This window comes from Bombina bombina, chromosome 3, assembly GCF_027579735.1.
Source record: "Bombina bombina isolate aBomBom1 chromosome 3, aBomBom1.pri, whole genome shotgun sequence".
Taxonomy (NCBI): domain Eukaryota; kingdom Metazoa; phylum Chordata; class Amphibia; order Anura; family Bombinatoridae; genus Bombina; species Bombina bombina.
Genome location: NC_069501.1, coordinates 467,114,613 through 467,141,280, shown reverse-complemented (window position 1 = coordinate 467,141,280; position 26,668 = coordinate 467,114,613). Strand labels below are relative to the sequence as shown.

Below are 26,668 nucleotides of genomic sequence, written 5' to 3'. Positions count from 1 at the left end.
AGTCCCTTCATGCTCTCATAGCAGAAGATTTGGAACGTCTCACTGCTAGGACACAAGCTTTGCCTGGAATGTAGAAATTATTGGCAGCAATCCGTTTTTGTAAGCACTGGTTCCTTCCAATCTGTACCCAGCATCATATTGGGTTTAATCATTAATAAAAACACGCTGATCTTCATTTTGCAAAGGAGCTTAAACAGTCTTACAACAATCCAAATCACATGTATAATTCATAATGAACATATAATATTTATGATATTATTACAATTCCCTTTACAGATTAAAGATCTTTGGCTTGAGGGACCAGATTTAACATTTAAGGTTAAGTTTGGTAAAAGAAAACATTTATTAGCAGAGACAAATCATTACTCACTGTATAATAAAAATGATAACCTTAAAGAAAATGTGCATAATATTTATGGCAATATTAATGATAAATAAATGTAGTTATCAAGTCACATGTCCACCTTTATCACGAAGTTTTGATCTTTATCATGAGTTTTTTGGTGCAGCAGAAAAAAGCTTTTTTAACCCCTTAATGACAGTTGTATGTTGGCTGTCCACATACACACGCATTATATAATCTAAAAATATGTTACAGAAGGATGGTGCTGCATATTGGATATGCTGCAAGAAAAAAAGCCAGATCTTTATTTTCCCCTTAGATATTTACAATATTCTTGATTTAAATGCATCATAGAAAGCTTGGGAACATTTGGCCTCAAACTACCCCCCGTGGACAACTACTTACTGTTGCACTGATCACAGGCGTAGATTCTTCCCTCCAGGGCCTCTGTCTCTGTGAACTTTGCCAACATTTCTGTAAGAGTGCACTCTGTGATGGTGACTGGAGCAATCCCCTTCTCTAGGGAGTGATAACGTTCAGGAAACTCTAAGGAGAGATCCCAGAAGGGTTCCACAGTGTCAGACTTGTAGCTGCAAGTTAGACAGGTAACCTGGGGAACAAACAGTGCGACTGATCACATGACTCCTTAGTGCTTGGGATACAGGAATTACTTTTGCGCCCACCAGCTGTAGCAGTTGTTGAAGCAAAAACAGTATTGTGAACAGCTTAACCCTCCAATGCTAAATGTTAAAGTTGAAACTATAGCTTCAAAACTCATTAATAGGCAATAGTACACTGGGGAAATAAGTAACTGGGATGTTTATATCAAATATCCTAAGACCACTGCTACTTAACCTCTCCATCACCTAAAGTGTGGCGGATTTAAATTATCCTTATCTGAACCTTGTACGCCCGGTGTTCTGAAAAAATAGCGAACCACGTCACTACCTGTGATGTGACATCTGCTGTTTGACAAGTTCTTACCTTAATACACACTCGTGCTTTGTCATGGCATTCCAGCTCGCACACGTCAGTGCTTCAATTTCGTGCGCAGAGGTGTAGTTTGAATATGTAAGGCATGATGGGTAATGTAGTTTTATTTCAAAGAACTAGGGAACCTTTATTTATAATCGCTGTAATAAACAGTTATAACAAGTCACATTAAAATTATTTTTGATAGATTATTAAACTGAACCTTATTCCCATTTTTGATGTTTTTGCTTGAGGGCAAAAACAGCATTTCTTATTATACTGCCAACTGATTTGTATTAGACTCCATTATATATTTAAAAGTATTGTTTTGTATTTTTTATTTCTCAATAAAGTTATTTTAAAAATATCAGCATCTAATTCTTTAAGGTTCAGTTAATTAATTTATCAAAAGTAATTTTAATGTGACTTGTTATAACTGTATATTACAGCGATATAAATAAAAGGTACATTACCCATCATGTGATAAATAGAGAAAGTGGGAAAGTTCCCAATTATGACAAGCCCCTAGTATTATAAACAGTATACATATACCAACTATCAAAATGATCTGAAAAACAGATCTAAGGGTTGAGCAAATTAACTGATCATAAGAGAGATTAGGGGGGTGCTGCCTGTCTGATAATTCAAGAAAAAAAAAGGGAGAAAAAAGTGACAGTTTACCAGCACTCTTGCAAGTGTCAATTAATTATCAGTAGGAATGGCATGGAGGGTCACCTGGACTGGGTTTACCCAGTCCAGGTGACCCTCCATGCCATTCCTACTGATAATTGACACTTGCAAGAGTGCTGGTAAACTGTCACTTTTTTCTCCCTTTTTTTCTTACATTACCCATCATGCCTTACATATACAAACTACACCACTGTGCGCAAAACGGAAACACTGACATGTGCTAGCAGGAATGCCATGACACGGCACGCATGCACATTAAGATAAGAACTTGTCAAACAGCTGATGCCACGTCACTTCGCTGATTTCACGTGTTCGCTATTTTTTCAGAAAACAGGCAACTGATAATGGAGCCCTTAATGCTTAGCGCAGAGAGACAACACATTCTGCTTCCCAGATCCCTGTAGTGAATTTTAGCCTTGAGACATGGTATTGTACTCGGTTTGCTTAGGGACACTATGCTGCTTTCACAAGCTCCTTACATCATATGTATCACAATGTAGCTTTTTAGGAAAAAGACTTTTACAGGTCTCAAACCAATATAAATCTTCACAGACACATCACTGTATTATAATACATGCAGATAGAGGCATCTGAATGAGCAAAAAACTAAAAGCATATGCTGTATCTCATAAAAGGATCATTCAGTTAAAAGGACATGAAAACACTAGAGACTATCCGATGTTATTTTTATGCATAATAAACACTTTGCAATATACTTTCAAAATGTATTTTGCCACCACTTCTTGTAATTTAAATTGTGGGGTTTTCAATTCTGAGAACTTTAAGTGCAGACTTCACAAAGCTAACCCTACTACATATCTGCCACCAGCTGGCTTAAGCAGATGTGGCAAGGTACTGCAAAACAATTCAAGTTTACAAAATGACATTGGCAAGCCATGTCAATTACAGCATATGTCTAGTATTGGCCAACTGTTAGATGTAATAGTAACATCGGAAAACAAATGCAGAAATAATAGTATTAATGCATTTGGAAATTATTCACACTCAACAGGTATCTTTATCACAATACTTTACAAATGTCGTGTAAATGTAATTAAAAAAAATGGTTTTCATGTCCCTAGATATATATATTCAGGGGTCGACAAATCTGTTTAAAATTTAGGAGTAGTTCCATGGTTCCTGGGTTTGTCTAGCCCTGATATATTTATATACAAACATACAGTAGGGCCTAACAATCTGAGTCCATTTGCTTTATGATCTATTTTTATTTGTTCATTTAATACAAAGTAATAAAATATTGTAATCACATTGATACTTCTGAAGGGAAGAGTCCACAGCTGCATTCATTACTTTTGGGAATTCAGAACCTGGCCACCAGGAGGAGGCAAAGACACCCCAGCAAAAGGCTTAAATACCTCCTCAACTTCCCTCAACCCCAATTCATTCTGCTAAGAGAACAAGGAACAGTAGGAGAAATATCAGGGTGAAAAAAGGTGCCAGAAGAACAAAAAGTAACAGATGCCTCATAGAGATAAAAACACGGACGGGAGCTGTAGACTCTTCCCTTCAGAAGAAAATGAAATCATCAGGTAAGCATAATTTATGTTTTTCTTCTTAAAAGGGAAGAGTCCACAGCTGCATTTATTACTTTTGGGAAAACAATACCCAAGCTAGAGGACGCTGAATGCAAATAACAGGTGGGTACAAAAGGCGGCCCCTTCGAAAGGCACCACAGCCTTAAATACTCAACACCCAAAATAGTTTAAGTACAAACGACACGGGAGAAAAACCTGAGCCCAGGTAACTGCACATCAGTTACACCATCGGCAAAGCCGAACTAGAGACCACTCAGACCTAGAGTCCGTCAGGTCCAAACAACCTCCGACGCGTCTGTCCCACTAGTCACAACTCCCAAGAAGGTACCCGGCCAAAGAAAAGGACTGCATCTGCCGCCCAAAAGGGAACCAGAGACCAGGAAAATCCAAAGGAACTTTTTCCACTCCACACCTAGAAAACCCATGGTTTTCTTTACAAGGCAACGCCCAGGGAGATAAACTCCCTAGAGCACAAGGACCCAAAAAGAAAAATCCATACACAGGGAACATGTCCTCAAAAGGACTCGAGGACCCCTCATGTCCCCAATCCCATACCATACCCTAAGGTACTCCAGGAAATTCATGAGTCTCCCGATGCCCCATAATATATCTAGATCTGGAGGCTAGATAGGCGGAGACAGCAGAAACAGGATAAATATCCCAGCAGCTCTCCCAGAGAAACTTAAACCGCCTGAACAGGAACTCTCAAAGACCAGCCTCCAAAAGGAAGGCTGACCCTACTGCTAACAAACCTCCTACAGGAGTGTCAAGTTTGTTAGCATCCAGACAAAACCAAATTAGCTGTAACTGGATACACCGTCACTGAGCAAATCACTGTAGATGGTTCCAACTGCAAACCACCAAGGGCTTACAGCCCACCGACTAGCAGCTCCAAGAAGCGCCACACTCCCGGCACCAGACACCGTTAGAAAGGAGGACATCCAAAGTCCTCCCTCAAAGGAAATGACCAACAGCCGAAAACAGTCAACACTGCATAGAGTAACTGATCCCTAACCTTCCCTCCAGGATAACGGTCCCAGCCCAAAGGCTAGTCAAAAGACCAAAGACAAGAGTCCCAAGACTATAGGAAAAGGAAGAGAGGATCAACGAGGAACAAAGTCCCCTGTTAGACCGCTGCTACAAACGGTATGCTACTGTGAGTCAGGAGAAACATTGTGCTCGGGTACGAGACCCCCTATACACAGTCGTGGGCAAAAAGGGCACACTTCCTGTACATGTAGTAGAAGCCCGCACGGGAGCCAACCCTCAGCCTCCTGCTGCAGGAACGCAGGAACCAGACACTACATCACAGCTCCCCTCCCAGAAACCTGAAACGCAGGAAGGGAAAATAACCCCTGCAAGGCAGGACCAAGGACCCCCAGGACTCCACGAATACCAAGGTATTTCCGAACCCGGAGAACCCAAACCGTACTCTGGAAGAGAAGGGAATGAAACAACGGAAAAAACCCTACCATAGAGGTGAGAGCCCTCGGCCACTTCGCCAACCCAGTTGAAAAGCACCTGGAGTCTACAGGAACATCGTAAATGCACCAGAAGACAGGTATGGGGCCCATCAGAAAGGCCTAAAGCCATCGTCAGATAGGCATCTCTCACAGAGCCCCAGCCCCTACGAAAGGGGTCCACAGGTCCACAAACTTCAAGCGTGAATCAAACCGTCCACACCCATCCATGGAGAGACATGGACCAAGGCCAGGGTCCTCGACAATGGACAATCAAAAGATCCAATCTCCGAAGAACCCTAAACTGCCTGCTCCAAGGAGGAGCGCACCTCTAAAGTCCACAGACTTGGCGATCTAGAATAGCCTCAAACCCAAGAGTCCCGAAGGACTCCTGAACAGTCTGAGAATCAGCACCCAGTGCAAACGGATTGCAAAAAATATTGTAGGCAAGCAGCAATACGTGATACACACACACAGGCAGGGTAACATCAATACCCAAAGGAAAATTATAAACTAGGGCCCTGCTCGCCATCTTGGAGAATTAACTAAAGGCATCGCCCACAAAACCCCAAACGGAGGATCGAGGAAAAATGGACAACTGCCTGACCCCTCCGTACCCAACCTTGACACTTCTACTGACAAGCCCCAAGGCTAGCGTAACATCGAGGACGCACACACCCCAACGTCAAAGACCGTAGTCCGACCAAGGGTATTAGAATGGAATAGACGACAGTCAGAGAACTTGAAAAAGCTATTATTCAAGGAAAACTACCTTGAGCAGGCAATCGCTGGAGCCACAGCTCCCACAGAAGGCAAGAAATATCCCTGCACATCTCTCAGAGTAACATGACTCGGAACAGAGAAAAAACATACCCGCACACCCGACCAGATGATCCCCCCAAAAGTGAGAAAGGATGATACTCCACCACCGCAAGAAAGAGCGTAAAAGGCTAAAGAGTCAGCGTCTGGAAGAACCTCGAGTGAAGACCCAAACGTTAATCACCCGGCACACCTGACCAAACAGGTCACGCACATCTCCCAACTTCCATTTAATGTAAATAACGGTTCAAAGTCCCCGGGGACCTGAAGAATCTAGAAGTAGTCTGCAAGAAGCAGATTCATAGCCCAGGCGAGTAGCCCGAACCAACCAACCTTAGAATGGCACGCACAACCCTCTGTTCGGAGAAGTTGCATCAAAACCACAGGCCTCATACTTCGGTAGGATCCGAGCCCGGAGTCCATAGAATAAGACAAGAGGCACTCTCAGCACCACAAAGGTAACATGAACCCTGGTAACGGCTGAAAAAGTGCCCTACCAGTACCAGCCTGGTATAAGGACACTCTGGAATTGTTCAAGGTCCAAGAAAATTTGTCCCGAAGGATCGAGTAAACGAACTAGAAAAAATATAATATCCAACAAGTGTGCAACTCCAGAGGAAGTGCCCATGCGACCACTAGTGGCAAGTATCGGTTCCAGAAAAGAACAATCGTAAAAATGAAATCTAACAGACCTGAGCTTAAGGAAAAAACAAACAAACATCCATCGGGATCACGAATAAAATCAAAGGCAGCACCCATCGGGTGAACGGCCAAGGTGAATGAGAACAACTACAGGACCAGCCGAGTAGAGACCCCATTCACCCAAGCTCAGAAATGGAACCGAAAAAAATAAAAACACCTTAAAATGAAGACGATAAGGAGATTGGCTTCATCCCCTAATGTCATATTCATCCAGCTTCTAAGGCCTCGGATCCCTCTGCCCACTAAGACTGGGATCCTCTAACAGTGCCAAAACAGGTCTTAAAAGAACCCGAATGCGAGCCAGCCTATAACGGAAGGCAAAATCATCCCTCGCCGGATCTACTGGAGACCTCGACTCCGAGATTGGTGCCTCTGAAGCCTCAGGGGCCAAGGTTTCCACAGAAGGCCGAACTGAATCGGGCGATCCCACGCTCAATGGACCTAGGTTAACGGAGCACGGACAGTATCAGATAAATACTTAACTTTGGAGATATAAATGAGACAGCGCCGTAGAAATTAGGGATGCACCGATACTAGTATCGGTACCAATACCAAGTATTTACATGCACAGATACCTCCACTTCCTACCCATATGCTATCTTGTGGCGTTTTTTCAAACTGCATGTTCCCATTTCATTTTAAACTGGAGTGGAGACTAAACTAAAAATTGTTTACTACTGTTCTGCCAATACAAATTGCTGTTATTTGTATTATTGTAGTAGAGATCACTGTACCTCGTTCAGACAAACCCGTGAAGTACTGGGCAGTTAATAAACAGATTTCAAGCTCTGGCTTAAATGGCCCAAAAATATCTTTCTGCCCCATGCAGTAGTGTGGAAAGTGAAAGACTGTTCAACTTAGAGCCGAACCTCCATAGAAATGTCAGATTGATGTTATATAAACAGCCCTACAACCCAATTGCATCACCCCTTTAAATTTAATATTTTATTGTAATATTTTTTATTTATAAACATGTTCTGTTAGCTTTTTTATTATTTCATAATGTCTTTTGAATTACAGTCCTTTATAATTATAAAGAAGGAATTTTAAATAAGTAGTCTGTATTGTGCTTGGTAAACTGTCACATGACATTAAAAAAAAAAAGTATTGGTAATTGGTATCGGCGAGTATCTGAAAACAAGTATTGTTACTTGTACTCAGTCATAAAAAAAACATAATTTATGCTTACCTGATAAATTTATTTCTCTTGTAGTGTAGTCAGTCCACGGGTCATCCATTACTTATGGAATATATCTCTTCCTAACAGGAAGCTGCAAGAGGATCACCCAAGCAGAGCTGCTATATAGCTCCTCCCCTCACATGTCATATTCAGTCATTCGACCAAAACCAGACGAGAAAGGAGAAACCATAGGGTGCAGTGGTGACTGGAGTTTTAATTAAAATTTAGATCTGCCTTAAAGACAGGGCGGGCCGTGGACTGACTACACTACAAGAGAAATAAATTTATCAGGTAAGCATAAAACAGAATTTATGTTTACCTGATAAATTACTTTCTCCAACGGTGTGTCCGGTCCACGGCGTCATCCTTACTTGTGGGATATTCTCTTCCCCAACAGGAAATGGCAAAGAGCCCAGCAAAGCTGGTCACATGATCCCTCCTAGGCTCCGCCTTCCCCAGTCATTCGACCGACGTAAAGGAGGAATATTTGCATAGGAGAAATCATATGATACCGTGGTGACTGTAGTTAAAGAAAATAAATTATCAGACCTGATTAAAAAACCAGGGCGGGCCGTGGACCGGACACACCGTTGGAGAAAGTAATTTATCAGGTAAACATAAATTCTGTTTTCTCCAACATAGGTGTGTCCGGTCCACGGCGTCATCCTTACTTGTGGGAACCAATACCAAAGCTTTAGGACACGGATGAAGGGAGGGAGCAAATCAGGTCACCTAAATGGAAGGCACCACGGCTTGCAAAACCTTTCTCCCAAAAATAGCCTCAGAAGAAGCAAAAGTATCAAACTTGTAAAATTTGGTAAAAGTGTGCAGTGAAGACCAAGTCGCTGCCTTACATATCTGATCAACAGAAGCCTCGTTCTTGAAGGCCCATGTGGAAGCCACAGCCCTAGTGGAATGAGCTGTGATTCTTTCAGGAGGCTGCCGTCCGGCAGTCTCATAAGCCAATCCGATGATGCTTTTAATCCAAAAAGAGAGAGAGGTAGAAGTTGCTTTTTGACCTCTCCTTTTACCAGAATAAACAACAAACAAGGAAGATGTTTGTCTAAAATCCTTTGTAGCATCTAAATAGAATTTTAGAGCGCGAACAACATCCAAATTGTGCAACAAACGTTCCTTCTTTGAAACTGGATTCGGACACAAAGAAGGCACGACTATCTCCTGGTTAATGTTTTTGTTAGAAACAACTTTCGGAAGAAAACCAGGTTTAGTACGTAAAACCACCTTATCTGCATGGAACACCAGATAAGGAGGAGAACACTGCAGAGCAGATAATTCTGAAACTCTTCTAGCAGAAGAAATTGCAACCAAAAACAAAACTTTCCAAGATAATAACTTAATATCAACGGAATGTAAGGGTTCAAACGGAACCCCCTGAAGAACTGAAAGAACTAAATTGAGACTCCAGGGAGGAGTCAAAGGTTTGTAAACAGGCTTGATTCTAACCAGAGCCTGAACAAAGGCTTGAACATCTGGCACAGCTGCCAGCTTTTTGTGAAGTAACACAGACAAGGCAGAAATCTGTCCCTTCAAGGAACTTGCAGATAATCCTTTCTCCAATCCTTCTTGAAGAAAGGATAGAATCTTAGGAATTTTTACCTTGTCCCAAGGGAATCCTTTAGATTCACACCAACAGATATATTTTTTCCATATTTTGTGGTAAATTTTTCTAGTTACAGGCTTTCTGGCCTGAACAAGAGTATCAATAACAGAATCTGAGAACCCTCGCTTTGATAAGATCAAGCGTTCAATCTCCAAGCAGTCAGTTGGAGTGAGACCAGATTCGGATGTTCGAACGGACCTTGAACAAGAAGGTCTCGTCTCAAAGGTAGCTTCCATGGTGGAGCCGATGACATATTCACCAGGTCTGCATACCAAGTCCTGCGTGGCCACGCAGGAGCTATCAAGATCACCGATGCCCTCTCCTGATTGATCCTGGCTACCAGCCTGGGGATGAGAGGAAACGGCGGGAATACATAAGCTAGTTTGAAGGTCCAAGGTGCTACTAGTGCATCTACTAGAGTCGCCTTGGGATCCCTGGATCTGGACCCGTAGCAAGGAACCTTGAAGTTCTGACGAGAGGCCATCAGATCCATGTCTGGAATGCCCCACAGTTGAGTAATGTGGGCAAAGATTTCCGGATGGAGTTCCCACTCCCCCGGATGTAATGTCTGACGACTCAGAAAATCCGCTTCCCAATTTTCCACTCCTGGGATGTGGATTGCAGACAAGTGGCAGGAGTGAGTCTCCGCCCATTGAATGATTTTGGTCACTTCTTCCATCGCCAGGGAACTCCTTGTTCCCCCCTGATGGTTGATGTACGCAACAGTCGTCATGTTGTCTGATTGAAACCGTATGAACTTGGCCTTTGCTAGCTGAGGCCAAGCCTTGAGAGCATTGAGTATCGCTCTCAGTTCCAGAATATTTATCGGTAGAAGAGATTCTTCCCGAGACCAAAGACCCTGAGCTTTCAGGGGTCCCCAGACCGCGCCCCAGCCCATCAGACTGGCGTCGGTCGTGACAATGACCCACTCTGGTCTGCGGAAGCTCATCCCCTGTGACAGGTTGTCCAGGGACAGCCACCAACGGAGTGAATCTCTGGTCCTCTGATTTACTTGTATCGTCGGAGACAAGTCTGTATAGTCCCCATTCCACTGACTGAGCATGCACAGTTGTAATGGTCTTAGATGAATGCGCGCAAAAGGAACTATGTCCATTGCCGCTACCATCAAACCTATTACTTCCATGCACTGCGCTATGGAAGGAAGAGGAACGGAATGAAGTATTTGACAAGAGTTTAGAAGTTTTGTTTTTCTGGCCTCTGTCAGAAAAATCCTCATTTCTAAGGAGTCTATTATTGTTCCCGAGAAGGGAACCCTCGTTGACGGAGATAGAGAACTCTTTTCTACGTTCACTTTCCATCCGTGAGATCTGAGAAAGGCCAGGACAATGTCCGTGTGAGCCTTTGCTAGAGGAAGGGACGACGCTTGAATCAGAATGTCGTCCAAGTAAGGTACTACTGCAATGCGCCTTGGTCTTAGCACCGCTAGAAGGGACCCTAGTACCTTTGTGAAAATCCTTGGAGCAGTGGCTAATCCGAACGGAAGTGCCACGAACTGGTAATGCTTGTCCAGGAATGCGAACCTTAGGAACCGATGATGTTCCTTGTGGATAGGAATATGTAGATACGCATCCTTTAAATCCACCGTGGTCATGAATTGACCTTCCTGGATGGAAGGAAGAATTGTTCGAATGGTTTCCATTTTGAACGATGGAACCTTGAGAAACTTGTTTAGGATCTTGAGATCTAAGATTGGTCTGAACGTTCCCTCTTTTTTGGGAACTACGAACAGATTGGAGTAGAACCCCATCCCTTGTTCTCCTAATGGAACAGGATGAATCACTCCCATTTTTAACAGGTCTTCTACACAATGTAAGAATGCCTGTTTTTTTATGTGGTCTGACGACAATTGAGACCTGTGGAACCTCCCCTTTGGGGGAAGCCCTTTGAATTCCAGAAGATAACCTTGGGAGACTATTTCTAGCGCCCAAGGATCCAGAACATCTCTTGCCCAAGCCTGAGCGAAGAGAGTCTGCCCCCCACCAGATCCGGTCCCGGATCGGGGGCCAACATCTCATGCTGTCTTGGTAGCAGTGGCAGGTTTCTTGGCCTGCTTTCCCTTGTTCCAGCCTTGCATTGGTCTCCAGGCTGGCTTGGCTTGAGAAGTATTACCCTCTTGCTTAGAGGACGTAGCACTTGGGGCTGGTCCGTTTCTACGAAAGGGACGAAAATTAGGTTTATTTTTGGCCTTGAAAGACCTATCCTGAGGAAGGGCGTGGCCCTTTCCCCCAGTGATATCAGAGATAATCTCTTTCAAGTCAGGGCCAAACAGCGTTTTCCCCTTGAAAGGAATGTTAAGCAATTTGTTCTTGGAAGACGCATCCGCTGACCAAGATTTTAACCAAAGCGCTCTGCGCGCCACAATAGCAAACCCAGAATTTTTCGCCGCTAACCTAGCCAATTGCAAAGTGGCGTCTAGGGTGAAAGAATTAGCCAATTTAAGAGCACGGATTCTGTCCATAATCTCCTCATAAGAAGGAGAATTACTAGTGATCGCCTTTTCTAGCTCATCAAACCAGAAACACGCGGCTGTAGTGACAGGGACAATGCATGAAATTGGTTGTAGAAGGTAACCTTGCTGAACAAACATCTTTTTAAGCAAACCTTCTAATTTTTTATCCATAGGATCTTTGAAAGCACAACTATCTTCTATGGGTATAGTGGTGCGTTTGTTTAGAGTAGAAACCGCCCCCTCGACCTTGGGGACTGTCTGCCATAAGTCCTTTCTGGGGTCGACCATAGGAAACAATTTTTTAAAGATGGGGGGAGGGACGAAAGGTATACCGGGCCTTTCCCATTCTTTATTTACAATGTCCGCCACCCGCTTGGGTATAGGAAAAGCTTCGGGGGGCCCCGGGACCTCTAGGAACTTGTCCATTTTACATAGTTTCTCTGGGATGACCAAATTCTCACAATCATCCAGAGTGGATAACACCTCCTTAAGCAGAGCGCGGAGATGTTCCAACTTAAATTTAAATGTAATCACATCAGGTTCAGCTTGTTGAGAAATTTTCCCTGAATCTGAAATTTCTCCCTCAGACAAAACCTCCCTGGCCCCCTCAGACTGGTGTAGGGGCCCTTCAGAAACAATATCATCAGCGTCCTCATGCTCTTCAGTATTTTCTAAAACAGAGCAGTCGCGCTTTCGCTGATAAGTGGGCATTTTGGCTAAAATGTTTTTGATAGAATTATCCATTACAGCCGTTAATTGTTGCATAGTAAGGAGTATTGGCGCGCTAGATGTACTAGGGGCCTCTTGTGTGGGCAAGACTGGTGTAGACGAAGGAGGGGATGATGCAGTACCATGCTTACTCCCCTCACTTGAGGAATCATCTTGGGCATCATTTTCTCTAAATTTTATGTCACATAAATCACATCTATTTAAATGAGAAGGGACCTTGGCTTCCCCACATTCAGAACACAGTCTATCTGGCAGTTCAGACATGTTAAACAGGCATAAACTTGATAACAAAGTACAAAAAACGTTTTAAAATAAAACCGTTACTGTCACTTTAAATTTTAAACTGAACACACTTTATTACTGCAATTGCGAAAAAGTATGAAGGAATTGTTCAAAATTCACCAAAATTTCACCACAGTGTCTTAAAGCCTTAAAAGTATTGCACACCAAATTTGGAAGCTTTAACCCTTAAAATAACGGAACCTGAGCCGTTTTTATATTTAACCCCTTTACAGTCCCTGGTATCTGCTTTGCTGAGACCCAACCAAGCCCAAAGGGGAATACGATACCAAATGACGCTTCAGAAAGTCTTTTCTATGTATCAGAGCTCCTCACACATGCATCTGCATGTCATGCTTCTCAAAAACAAGTGCGCAATACAGGCGCGAAAATGAGACTCTGCCTATGATTAGGGAAAGCCCCTAGAGAATAAGGTGTCCAATACAGTGCCTGCCGGTTATTTTACAAAATTCCCAAGATTAAAATAATTCCTCAAGGCTATGGAGTATAAAATATGTTTATATATAAATCGATTTAGCCCAGAAAATGTCTACAGTCTTAAAAAGCCCTTGTGAAGCCCTTATTTACTGTCTGTAATAAAATGGCTTATCGGATCCCATAGGGAAAATGACAGCTTCCAGCATTACATTGTCTTGTTAGAATGTGTCATACCTCAAGCAGCAAAAGTCTGCTCACTGTTCCCCCAACTGAAGTTAATTCCTCTCAACAGTCCTGTGTGGAACAGCCATCGATTTTAGTAACGGTTGCTAAAATCATTTTCCTCTTACAAACAGAAATCTTCATCTCTTTTCTGTTTCAGAGTAAATAGTACATACCAGCACTATTTTAAAATAACAAACTCTTGATTGAATAATAAAAACTACAGTTAAACACTAAAAAACTCTAAGCCATCTCCGTGGAGATGTTGCCTGTACAACGGCAAAGAGAATGACTGGGGAAGGCGGAGCCTAGGAGGGATCATGTGACCAGCTTTGCTGGGCTCTTTGCCATTTCCTGTTGGGGAAGAGAATATCCCACAAGTAAGGATGACGCCGTGGACCGGACACACCTATGTTGGAGAAATTATGTTTTCTCTTGTTAAGTGTAGTCAGTCCACGGGTCATCCATTACTTATGGAATACCAATACCAAAGCTAAAGTACACGGATGAAGGGAGGGACAAGGCAGGAACATTAAACAGAAGGAACCACTGCCTGAAGTACCTTTCTCCCAAAAATAGCCTCCGAAGAAGCAAAAGTGTCAAATTTGTAAAATTTTGAAAAAGTGTGAAGCGAAGACCAAGTTGCAGCCTTGCAAATCTGTTCAACAGAGGCCTCATTTTTAAAGGCCCAGGTGGAAGCCACAGCTCTAGTAGAATGAGCTGTAATCCTTTCAGGAGGCTGCTGTCCAGCAGTCTCATAGGCTAAACGTATTATGCTACGAAGCCAAAAAGAGAGAGAGGTAGCCGAAGCCTTTTGACCTCTTCTCTGTCCAGAGTAAACGACAAACAGGGAAGAAGTTTGACGAAAATCTTTAGTTGCCTGCAAATAGAACTTCAGGGCACGGACTACGTCCAGATTATGCAAAAGTCGTTCCTTCTTTGAAGAAGGGTTAGGACACAGTGATGGAACAACAATCTCTTGATTGATATTCCTGTTAGTAACTACCTTAGGTAAGAACCCAGGTTTAGTACGCAGAACTACCTTGTCTGAATGAAAAATCAGATAAGGAGAATCACAATGTAAGGCAGATAACTCAGAGACTCTTCGAGCCGAGGAAATAGCCATCAAAAACAGAACCTTCCAGGATAACAGCTTGATATCAATGGAATGAAGGGGTTCAAATGGAACGCCTTGAAGAACGTTAAGAACTAAGTTTAAGCTCCACGGCGGAGCAACAGTCTTAAACACAGGCTTAATCCTAGCTAAAGCCTGACAAAAAGCCTGAACGTCTGGAACTTCAGCCAGACGTTTGTGTAGAAGAATAGACAGAGCAGAAATCTGTCCCTTTAACGAACTAGCAGATAAGCCCTTTTCTAAACGCTCTTGTAGAAAGGACAATATCCTAGGAATCCTAACCTTACTCCATGAGTAACACTTGGATTCGCACCAATATAAATATTTACGCCATATCTTATGGTAAATTTTTCTGGTAACAGGCTTCCTAGCCTGTATTAAGGTATCAATAACCGACTCCGAGAAGCCACGCTTTGATAGAATCAAGCGTTCAATCTCCATGCAGTCAGCCTCAGAGAAATTAGATTTGGATGGTTGAAAGGACCCTGAATTAGAAGGTCCTGTCTCAGAGGCAGAGACCACGGTGGACAGGACGACATGTCCACTAGGTCTGCATACCAGGTCCTGCGTGGCCAGGCAGGCACTATCAGAATCACCGAAGCTCTCTCCTGTTTGATCTTGGCAATCAAACGAGGAAGCATCGGAAATGGTGGAAACACATAAGCCATGTTGAAGACCCAAGGGGCTGTCAGAGCATCTATCAGCACCGCTCCCGGGTCCCTGGACCTGGATCCGTAACAAGGAAGCTTGGCGTTCTGGCGAGACGCCATGAGATCCAGATCTGGTTTGCCCCAACGATGAATCAGTTGAGCAAATCCGCCTCCCAGTTCTCCACGCCTGGGATGTAAATCGCTGACAGGTGGCAAGAGTGAGACTCTGCCCAGCGAATTATCTTTGAGACTTCCAACATCGCTAGGGAACTTCTGGTTCCCCTTGATGGTTGATGTAAGCCACAGTCGTGATGTTGTCCGACTGAAATCTGATGATGATGCTAACTGAGGCCAAGTTAGGAGAGCATTGAATATTGCTCTTAATTCCAGAATATTTATTGGGAGGAGTGTCTCCTCCTGAGTCCATAATCCCTGAGCCTTCAGGGAGTTCCAGACTGCGCCCCAGCCTAGAAGGCTGGCGTCTGTTGTTACAATCGTCCAATCTGGCCTGCGAAAGGACATCCCCTTGGACAGATGTGGCCGAGAAAGCCACCATAGAAGAGAATCTCTGGTCTCTTGATCCAGATTTAGTAGGGGGGACAAATCTGAGTAATCCCCGTTCCACTGATTTAGCATGCACAATTGCAGCGGTCTGAGATGCAGGCGCGCAAATGGTACTATGTCCATTGCCGCTACCATTAAGCCGATTACTTCCATGCACTGAGCTACTGACGGGTGTGGAATGGAATGAAGGACACGGCAAGCATTTAGAAGTTTTGATAACCTGGCCTCTGTCAGGTAAATTTTCATCTCTACAGAATCTATAAGAGTCCATAGAAAGGGAACCCTTGTAAGTGGTAATAGAGAACTCTTTTCCACGTTCACCTTCCACCCATGCGACCTCAGAAATGCCAGAACTATCTCTGTATGAGACTTGGCAGTTTGAAAACTTGACGCTTGTATCAGAATGTCGTCTAGGTACGGAGTCACCGCTATGCCTCACGTTCTTAGTACCGCCAGAAGTGAGCCCAGAACTTTTTTAAAGATTCTTGGAGCCGTAGCTAATCCGAAGGGAAGAGCTACAAACTGGTAATGCCTGTCTAGGAAAGCAAATCTTAGGTACCGATAATGATCCTTGTGAATCGGTATGTGAAGGTAGGCATCCTTTAAGTCCACTGTGGTCATGTACTGACCCTCTTGGATCATGGGAAGGATGGTTCGAATAGTTTCCATTTTGAATGATGGAACTCTTAGGAATTTGTTTAGGATTTTTAAGTCCAAGATTGGTCTGAAGGTTCCCTCTTTCTTGGGAACCACAAATAGATTTGAATAGAATCCTTGCCCGTGTTCCGTCCGCGGAACTGGGTGGATCACCCCCATTAGTAAGAGGTCTTGTACACAGCGTAGAAACGCCTCTTTCTTTATTTGGTTTGCTGATAACCTTGAAAGATGAAATCTCCCTCGTGGAGGAGAAGTTTTGAAGTCCAGGAGATATCCCTGAGATATGATCTCCAACGCCCAGGGATCCTGGAAATCTCTTGCCCAAGCCTGGGCGAAGAGAGAAAGTCTGCCCCCCACTAGATCCGTTTCCGGATAGGGGGCCCTCTCTTCCATAAGTCTCGTGTGGTGGCGTCTATAGGAAACATTTTCCTAAATATGGGAGGAGGGGAAAAAGGCACACCAGGTCTATCCCACTCCTTGCTAATAATCTCTGTAAGCCTTTTAGGTATAGGAAACACGTCAGTACACACCGGTACCGCATAGTATCTATCCAACCTACATAATTTTTCTGGAATTGCAACCGTGTTACAATCATTCAGAGCCGCTAATACCTCCCCTAGCAATATGCGGAGGTTCTCAAGCTTAAATTTAAAATTAGAAATCTCTGAATCCAGTCTCCCTGGATCAGATCCGTCACCCACAGAATGAAGCTCTCCGTCTTCATGTTCTGCAAACTGTGACGCAGTATCTGACATGGCTCTCACCTCATCCGCGCGCTCTGTCCTTAACCCAGAGCTATCGCGCTTGCCTCTTAATTCTGGCAATTTAGATAATACTTCTGTCATAACAGTAGCCATGTCTTGCAAAGTGATTTGTAAGGGCCTCCCTGATGTACTTGGCGCCACAAAATCACGCACCTCCTGAGCGGGAGGCGAAGGTACTGACACGTGAGGAGAGTTAGTCGGCATAACTTCCCCCTCGTTGTCTGGTGATAATTTCTTTACATGTAAAGATTGACTTTTATTTAAAGTAACATCAATGCAATTAGTACACAAATTTCTATTGGGCTCCACATTGGCCTTTAAACATAGTGAACAAAGAGATTCATCTGTGTCAGACATGTTTAAACAGACTAGCAATGAGACTAGCAAGCTTGGAAATACTTTTCTAAATAAATTTACAAGCAATATAAAAAACGCTACTGTGCCTTTAAGAAGCACAAAAAGCTGTCACAGTTGAAATAACAATGAACCAAAATAGTTATAGCAACCAATTTTTCACAGTAAATGTATTAAGTTAGCAAAGGATTGCACCCACCAGCAAATGGATGATTAACCCCTTAATACCCAAAAACGGATAACAATTTAATAATTAACGTTTTTATCACAGTCAAAACACACTGTCACAGGTCTGCTGTGACTGATTACCTCCCTCAAAATGAATTTTGAAGACCCCTGAGCTCTCTAGAGACGATCTGGATCATGGAGGATGAAGTAGACAGATTGTGACTGAATTTTTACTGCGCAAAAAAGCGCTAAAAACAGAATTTATGTTTACCTGATAAATTACTTTCTCCAACGGTGTGTCCGGTCCACGGCGTCATCCTTACTTGTGGGATATTCTCTTCCCCAACAGGAAATGGCAAAGAGCCCAGCAAAGCTGGTCACATGATCCCTCCTAGGCTCCGCCTACCCCAGTCATTCGACCGACGTTAAGGAGGAATATTTGCATAGGAGAAACCATATGGTACCGTGGTGACTGTAGTTAAAGAAAATAAATTATCAGACCTGATTAAAAAAACCAGGGCGGGCCGTGGACCGGACACACCGTTGGAGAAAGTAATTTATCAGGTAAACATAAATTCTGTTTTCTCCAACATAGGTGTGTCCGGTCCACGGCGTCATCCTTACTTGTGGGAACCAATACCAAAGCTTTAGGACACGGATGAAGGGAGGGAGCAAATCAGGTCACCTAAATGGAAGGCACCACGGCTTGCAAAACCTTTCTCCCAAAAATAGCCTCAGAAGAAGCAAAAGTATCAAACTTGTAAAATTTGGTAAAAGTGTGCAGTGAAGACCAAGTCGCTGCCCTACATATCTGATCAACAGAAGCCTCGTTCTTGAAGGCCCATGTGGAAGCCACAGCCCTAGTGGAATGAGCTGTGATTCTTTCGGGAGGCTGCCGTCCGGCAGTCTCGTAAGCCAATCTGATGATGCTTTTAATCCAAAAAGAGAGAGAGGTAGAAGTTGCTTTTTGACCTCTCCTTTTACCGGAATAAACAACAAACAAGGAAGATGTTTGTCTAAAATCCTTTGTAGCATCTAAATAGAATTTTAGAGCGCGAACAACATCCAAATTGTGCAACAAACGTTCCTTCTTTGAAACTGGTTTCGGACACAGAGAAGGTACGATAATCTCCTGGTTAATGTTTTTGTTAGAAACAACTTTTGGAAGAAAACCAGGTTTAGTACGTAAAACCACCTTATCTGCATGGAACACCAGATAAGGAGGAGAACACTGCAGAGCAGATAATTCTGAAACTCTTCTAGCAGAAGAAATTGCAACTAAAAACAAAACTTTCCAAGATAATAACTTAATATCAACGGAATGCAAGGGTTCAAACGGAACCCCCTGAAGAACTGAAAGAACTAAATTGAGACTCCAAGGAGGAGTCAAAGGTTTGTAAACAGGCTTAATTCTAACCAGAGCCTGAACAAAGGCTTGAACATCTGGCACAGCGGCCAGCTTTTTGTGAAGTAACACAGACAAGGCAGAAATCTGTCCCTTCAGGGAACTTGCAGATAATCCTTTTTCCAATCCATCTTGAAGGAAGGATAGAATCCTAGGAATCTTAACCTTGTCCCAAGGGAATCCTTTAGATTCACACCAACAGATATATTTTTTCCAAATTTTGTGGTAAATCTTTCTAGTTACAGGCTTTCTGGCCTGAACAAGAGTATCGATAACAGAATCTGAGAATCCTCGCTTCGATAAGATCAAGCGTTCAATCTCCAAGCAGTCAGCTGGAGTGAAACCAGATTCGGATGTTCGAACGGACCCTGAACAAGAAGGTCTCGTCTCAAAGGTAGCTTCCAAGGAGGAGCCGATGACATATTCACCAGATCTGCATACCAAGTCCTGCGTGGCCACGCAGGAGCTATCAAGATCACCGACGCCCTCTCCTGATTGATCCTGGCTACCAGCCTGGGGATGAGAGGAAACGGCGGGAACACATAAGCTAGTTTGAAGGTCCAAGGTGCTACTAGTGCATCCACTAGAGCCGCCTTGGGATCCCTGGATCTGGACCCGTAGCAAGGAACTTTGAAGTTCTGACGAGAGGCCATCAGATCCATGTCTGGAATGCCCCACAGCTGAGTGACTTGGGCAAAGATTTCCGGATGGAGTTCCCACTCCCCCGGATGCAATGTCTGACGACTCAGAAAATCCGCTTCCCAATTTTCCACTCCTGGGATGTGGATAGCAGACAGGTGGCAGGAGTGAGACTCCGCCCATAGAATGATTTTGGTCACTTCTTCCATCGCCAGGGAACTCCTTGTTCCCCCCTGATGGTTGATGTACGCAACAGTTGTCATGTTGTCTGATTGAAACCGTATGAACTTGGCCCTCGCTAGCTGAGGCCAAGCCTTGAGAGCATTGAATATCGCTCTCAGTTCCAGAATATTTATCGGTAGAAGAGATTCTTCCCGAGACCAAAGACCCTGAGCTTTCAGGGATCCCCAGACCGCGCCCCAGCCCATCAGACTGGCGTCGGTCGTGACAATGACCCACTCTGGTCTGCGGAATGTCATCCCTCGTGACAGGTTGTCCAGGGACAGCCACCAACGGAGTGAGTCTCTGGTCCTCTGATTTACTTGTATCTTCGGAGACAAGTCTGTATAGTCCCCATTCCACTGACTGAGCATGCACAGTTGTAATGGTCTTAGATGAATGCGTGCAAAAGGAACTATGTCCATTGCCGCTACCATCAACCCGATCACTTCCATGCACTGAGCTATGGAAGGAAGAGGAACGGAATGAAGTATCCGACAAGAGTCTAGAAGTTTTGTTTTTCTGGCCTCTGTCAGAAAAATCCTCATTTCTAAGGAGTCTATTATTGTTCCCAAGAAGGGAACCCTTGTTGACGGAGATAGAGAACTCTTTTCCACGCTCACTTTCCATCCGTGAGATCTGAGAAAGGCCAGGACAATGTCCGTGTGAGCCTTTGCTTGAGGAAGGGACGACGCTTGAATCAGAATGTCGTCCAAGTAAGGTACTACAGCAATGCCCCTTGGTCTTAGCACAGCTAGAAGGGACCCTAGTACCTTTGTGAAAATCCTTGGAGCAGTGGCTAATCCGAAAGGAAGCGCCACGAACTGGTAATGTTTGTCCAGGAATGCGAACCTCAGGAACCGATGATGTTCCTGTGGATAGGAATATGTAGATACGCATCCTTTAAATCCACCGTGGTCATGAATTGACCTTCCTGGATGGAAGGAAGAATAGTTCGAATGGTTTCCATCTTGAACGATGGAACCTTGAGAAACTTGTTTAAGATCTTGAGATCTAAGATTGGTCTGAACGTTCCCTCTTTTTTGGGAACTATAAACAGATTGGAGTAGAACCCCATCCCTTGTTCTCTTAATGGAACGGGATGAATCACTCCCATTTTTAACAGGTCTTCTACACAATGTAAGAATGCCTGTCTTTTTATGTGGTCTGAAGACAACTGAGACCTGTGGAACCTCCCCCTTGGGGGAAGTCCCTTGAATTCCAGAAGATAACCTTGGGAGACTATTTCTAGCGCCCAAGGATCCAGAACATCTCTTGCCCAAGCCTGAGCGAAGAGAGTCTGCCCCCCACCAGATCCGGTCCCGGATCGGGGGCCAACATTTCATGCTGTCTTGGTAGCAGTGGCAGGTTTCTTGGCCTGCTTTCCCTTGTTCCAGCCTTGCATTGGTCTCCAAGCTGGCTTGGCTTGAGGAGTATTACCCTATTGCTTAGAGGACGTAGCACTTTGGGCTGGTCCGTTTCTACGAAAGGGACGAAAATTAGGTTTATTTTTTGCCTTGAAAGGCCGATCCTGAGGAAGGGCGTGGCCCTTACCAGTGATATCCGAGATAATCTCTTTCAAGTCAGGGCCAAACAGCGTTTTCCCCTTGAAAGGAATGTTAAGTAGCTTGTTCTTGGAAGACGCATCAGCCGACCAAGATTTCAACCAAAGCGCTCTGCGCGCCACAATAGCAAACCCAGAATTCTTAGCCGCTAACCTAGCCAATTGCAAAGTGGCGTCTAGGGTGAAAGAATTAGCCAATTTGAGAGCATTGATTCTGTCCATAATCTCCTCATAAGGAGGAGAATCACTGTCGACCGCCTTTATCAGCTCATCGAACCAGAAACATGCGGCTGTAGCGACAGGGACAATGCATGAAATTGGTTGTAGAAGGTAACCCTGCTGAACAAACATCTTTTTAAGCAAACCTTCTAATTTTTTATCCATAGGATCTTTGAAAGCACAACTATCCTCTATGGGTATAGTGGTGCGTTTGTTTAAAGTGGAAACCGCTCCCTCGACCTTGGGGACTGTCTGCCATAAGTCCTTTCTGGGGTCGACCATAGGAAACAATTTTTTAAATATGGGGGGAGGGACGAAAGGAATACCGGGCCTTTCCCATTCTTTATTAACAATGTCCGCCACCCGCTTGGGTATAGGAAAAACTTCTGGGAGCCCCGGCACCTCTAGGAACTTGTCCATTTTACATAGTTTCTCTGGGATGACCAACTTGTCACAATCATCCAGAGTGGATAATACCTCCTTAAGCAGAATGCGGAGATGTTCCAACTTAAATTTAAATGCAATCACATCAGGTTCAGCTTGTTGAGAAATGTTCCCTGAATCAGTAATTTCTCCCTCAGACAAAACCTCCCTGGCCCCATCAGACTGAGTTAGGGGCCCTTCAGAAATATTAATATCAGCGTCGTCATGCTCTTCAGTATCTAAAACAGAGCAGTCGCGCTTACGCTGATAAGTGTTCATTTTGGCTAAAATGTTTTTGACAGAATTATCCATTACAGCCGTTAATTGTTGCATAGTAAGGAGTATTGGCGCGCTAGATGTACTAGGGGCCTCCTGAGTGGGCAAGACTCGTGTAGACGAAGGAGGGAATGATGCAGTACCATGCTTACTCCCCTCACTTGAGGAATCATCTTGGGCATCATTGTCATTGTCACATAAATCACATTTATTTAAATGAATAGGAATTCTGGCTTCCCCACATTCAGAACACAGTCTATCTGGTAGTTCAGACATGTTAAACAGGCATAAACTTGATAACAAGTACAAAAAACGTTTTAAAATAAAACCGTTACTGTCACTTTAAATTTTAAACTGAACACACTTTATTACTGCAAATGCGAAAAAACATGAAGGAATTGTTCAAAATTAACCAAATTTTCACCACAGTGTCTTAAAGCCTTAAAAGTATTGCACCCCAAATTTGGAAGCTTTAACCCTTAAAATAACGGAACCGGAGCCGTTTTGAACTTTAACCCCTTTACAGTCCCTGGTATCTGCTTTGCTGAGACCCAACCAAGCCCCAAGGGGAATACGATACCAAATGACGCCTTCAGAAAGTCTTTTCTAAGTATCAGAGCTCCTCTCACATGCGACTGCATGCCATGCCTCTCAAAAACAAGTGCGCAACACCGGCGCGAAAATGAGGCTCTGCCTATGCTTTGGGAAAGCCCCTAAAGAATAAGGTGTCTAAAACAGTGCCTGCCGATATTATTATATCAAAATACCCAGATAAAATGATTCCTCAAGGCTAAATATGTGTTAATAATCAATCGATTTAGCCCAAAAAAAGTCTACAGTCTTAATAAGCCCTTTTTGAAGCCCTTATTTACAATCGTAATAAACATGGCTTACCGGATCCCAGAGGGAAAATGACAGCTTCCAGCATTACATCGTCTTGTTAGAATGTGTCATACCTCAAGCAGCAAGAGACTGCTCACTGTTCCCCCAACTGAAGTTAATTGCTCTCAACAGTCCTGTGTGGAACAGCCATGGATTTTAGTGACGGTTGCTAAAATCATTTTCCTCATACAAACAGAAATCTTCATCTCTTTTCTGTTTCTGAGTAAATAGTACATACCAGCACTATTTCAAAATAACAAACTCTTGATTGAATAATAAAAACTACAGTTAAACACTAAAAAACTCTAAGCCATCTCCGTGGAGATGTTGCCTGTACAACGGCAAAGAGAATGACTGGGGTAGGCGGAGCCTAGGAGGGATCATGTGACCAGCTTTGCTGGGCTCTTTGCCATTTCCTGTTGGGGAAGAGAATATCCCACAAGTAAGGATGACGCCGTGGACCGGACACACCTATGTTGGAGAAATACATTCAGTGTACACACACTCATCAGCCTAATACCAGTCGCTATCACTGCATTTAAGGCTGAACTTACGTTACATTGGTATCAGCAGTATTTTCTCAGTCAATTCCATTCCTCAGAAAAATAATTTACTGCACATACCTCATTTGCAGGGGGGCCCTGCATGCTATTCCCCTTTTCTGAAGTTACCTCACTCCTCAGATGAGAACAGCCAGTGGATCTTAGTTACGTCTGCTAAGATCATAGAAAACGCAGGCAGATTCTTCTTCTAATGCTGCCTGAGAACAAACAGCACACTCCGGTGCCATTTAAAATAACAAACTTTTGATTGAAGAAATAAACTAAGTTAAAAAACACCACAGACCTCTCACAGCGACCTATCTTTAGTTAGGCTGCAAGAGAATGACTGAATATGACATGTGAGGGGAGGAGCTATATAGCAGCTCTGCTTGGGTGATCCTCTTGCAGCTTTCTGTTAGGAAGAGTTATATTCCATAAGTAATGGATGACCCGTGGACTGACTACACTTAACAAGAGAAAGTGGTATCGGTGCAACCCTAGTAGAAATGGTCATGCAGAACCGTGCCGTAACCTCCGGCGGAAACAAGCCATTCTCCGGAGGAGTGAAGGCCATAGGGACACCTGCGTGTGTAGCCGGGAAAGGGTCTTGGGCACGCGCCTCAGGGGTCATGGAAACCTCGGAGGCGGATGGTTCAACGCACTCTAAGCTCCCAGATTCAGAAGAGAGTACTCTAGAGCGGCACCCGGAACATAACTGATGGGCATTAATTACCCGCGCCATTTCATATTCATCACAAGACGCATGCTCCGTACCAGAGGCATCCGTGTCGCGTATATCAGAATCCTCTATAATATTGGGATTACCAAAAGAACAAACTGACTGGCACACTTTGACACCCCCAATGGCTGGGGCACTCACCACCTCCTGTGAACCAGACAACCCACGAGCTAGACTCTCTTGGTCGCACACAGTCAGCATACGGAAGTGAAAAACAACGTAACCGCACCCGTCCCGAGGTGCACCGTGCCAGTCACAAAAAGGGTGCACAATCTTGAGAGGCCGCATCATTAAAAGAAGGCCTTTATGTTTCGTAAAGGCCATGAGCCTAAGTATAGCTACACATTTGCAGATAGAACCATATAACAAACATGATTAAAAGGTCCCCCCTGTTCAATAACCCCCCTCAGGAGATATTAGCCCACGATTACCTATTAATATAATAAGGAGTCCCACTGGGACCCTACCTTGTTTCATTAACATTACATTCACATATCGAAATAAAATGAAACGATCTTACCAGAATTTATGCCGTGGAACATGAATATGGCCCTTCATGGACTTGAGTGAAGAAAGGTAGGCAGCGAAATTCGTCAACGCTGATTACCATGTAACTGTTAATATAAGTTGGGATGGGTTCGCAGGAAAACTCTCCCTGCATCTCCGGACTCTAACTTTCATCCAGGCTCTCACTGAGAGGCTGATAGGATTACTTAAAACTCCAGTCCCACCCTCCATAAGAGACTATCTCGAACTTCTGACACTTCTCTGCAAACCTCCTGTGACGAAAGGCAAAGAATGACTGGGGGATGAGGGAAGTGGGGGAGGTATTTAAGCCTTTGGCTGGGGTGTCTTTGCCTCCTCCTGGTGGCCAAGTTCTGAATTCCCAAAAGTAATGAATGCGGCTGTGGACTCTTCCCTTTGAAAAAGAAAGTACTTTTCTCTATATAAATGGCAATATCAAATAGACTGAACATAAATATCCACTTCACACACCATTTGCGTATACATTTTCAAAATTGTTGTGACACTATATATTGTTTTCAAACATCTTAGTACACATAAGTTGAATTTGTATTTCAACAATTAATGCCTGATATTAATTCTATTAGTATGGTCTTGCTAGTTCTCCTGTTCTGACCTTTGAAGAAGATCAGTTAAAATAAGATGTCAATTAGGATAAGTGAAGTAATTCAAGGAGTCTTATTACTGAGTGCTGCAAAAAAAACTTTTACAGGGTCATGAAACCCAAATTTTTTTCCCTCATGATAGAGAATACAATTTTTACAAATGTTACAATTGACTTCTATTATCAAATATGTGTCGTTCTCATGATATTCTTTGTTAATGATATCTAGATAGAGTACACATCCGGAGTACTACATGACAGGAAATAGTGCTGCCATCTAGTGCTCTTGTTAATGAACACTGTAGCAAAACTGCTGCTATATAGTGCTGCAGACACGTGCACTCATGAACTTACCTTCTTGCTTTTCAACAAAGGATAACAAGAAAATGGGGAAAATTGATAATAGAAGTAAATTGGAAAGTAGTTCCAAATTGTATGTCCTATCTGAATCATGAAAGAAAATGTTTGGGTTTTATGTCCCTTTAAGGAATAAAATAGCATCTAAATCCACAATTCAAGACTTTGAGAGGCCAGGAACATCCTACCTTAGTAAGCAAAAGCACAGTACCATCTAAACAACTTTAAGCATGGGCCAAACTATACAAAAATGTTTTACAATGGAAGACCGGAAAAACATTCTGTTTACCGATTAATCAAATTTGAAATTTGTGGTTGCTATTGCAGTTCATGTGGGGATACAGCAGCATATGTCTAAAACCTATAATTAAATATGGTACAGGAAATAGTCAAACATGGAAAGCATTTGCCTATTCTGTAGTTGATGATTTGCACAAGATCAACTACACTTTGACCAAAGATAAGCACCACTCAGAGGCATGCCCTCCTTTCTGGCTTCAA

The 26,668-nt window shown here is 43.5% G+C and overlaps 1 protein-coding gene across 1 annotated transcript in view; it reads right to left on the bottom strand.

Moving 5' to 3' along the window:
• Positions 1 to 26,668, bottom strand: part of USP49 (ubiquitin specific peptidase 49) — a 227,162-nt gene that overhangs the window by 119,113 nt on the left and 81,381 nt on the right. Inside the window, exon 4 of the mRNA XM_053705336.1 lies at positions 749 to 953. Within this exon, the coding sequence (XP_053561311.1) occupies positions 749 to 953 (205 nt within the window). The remainder of the gene's footprint in view (positions 1 to 748; positions 954 to 26,668) is intronic.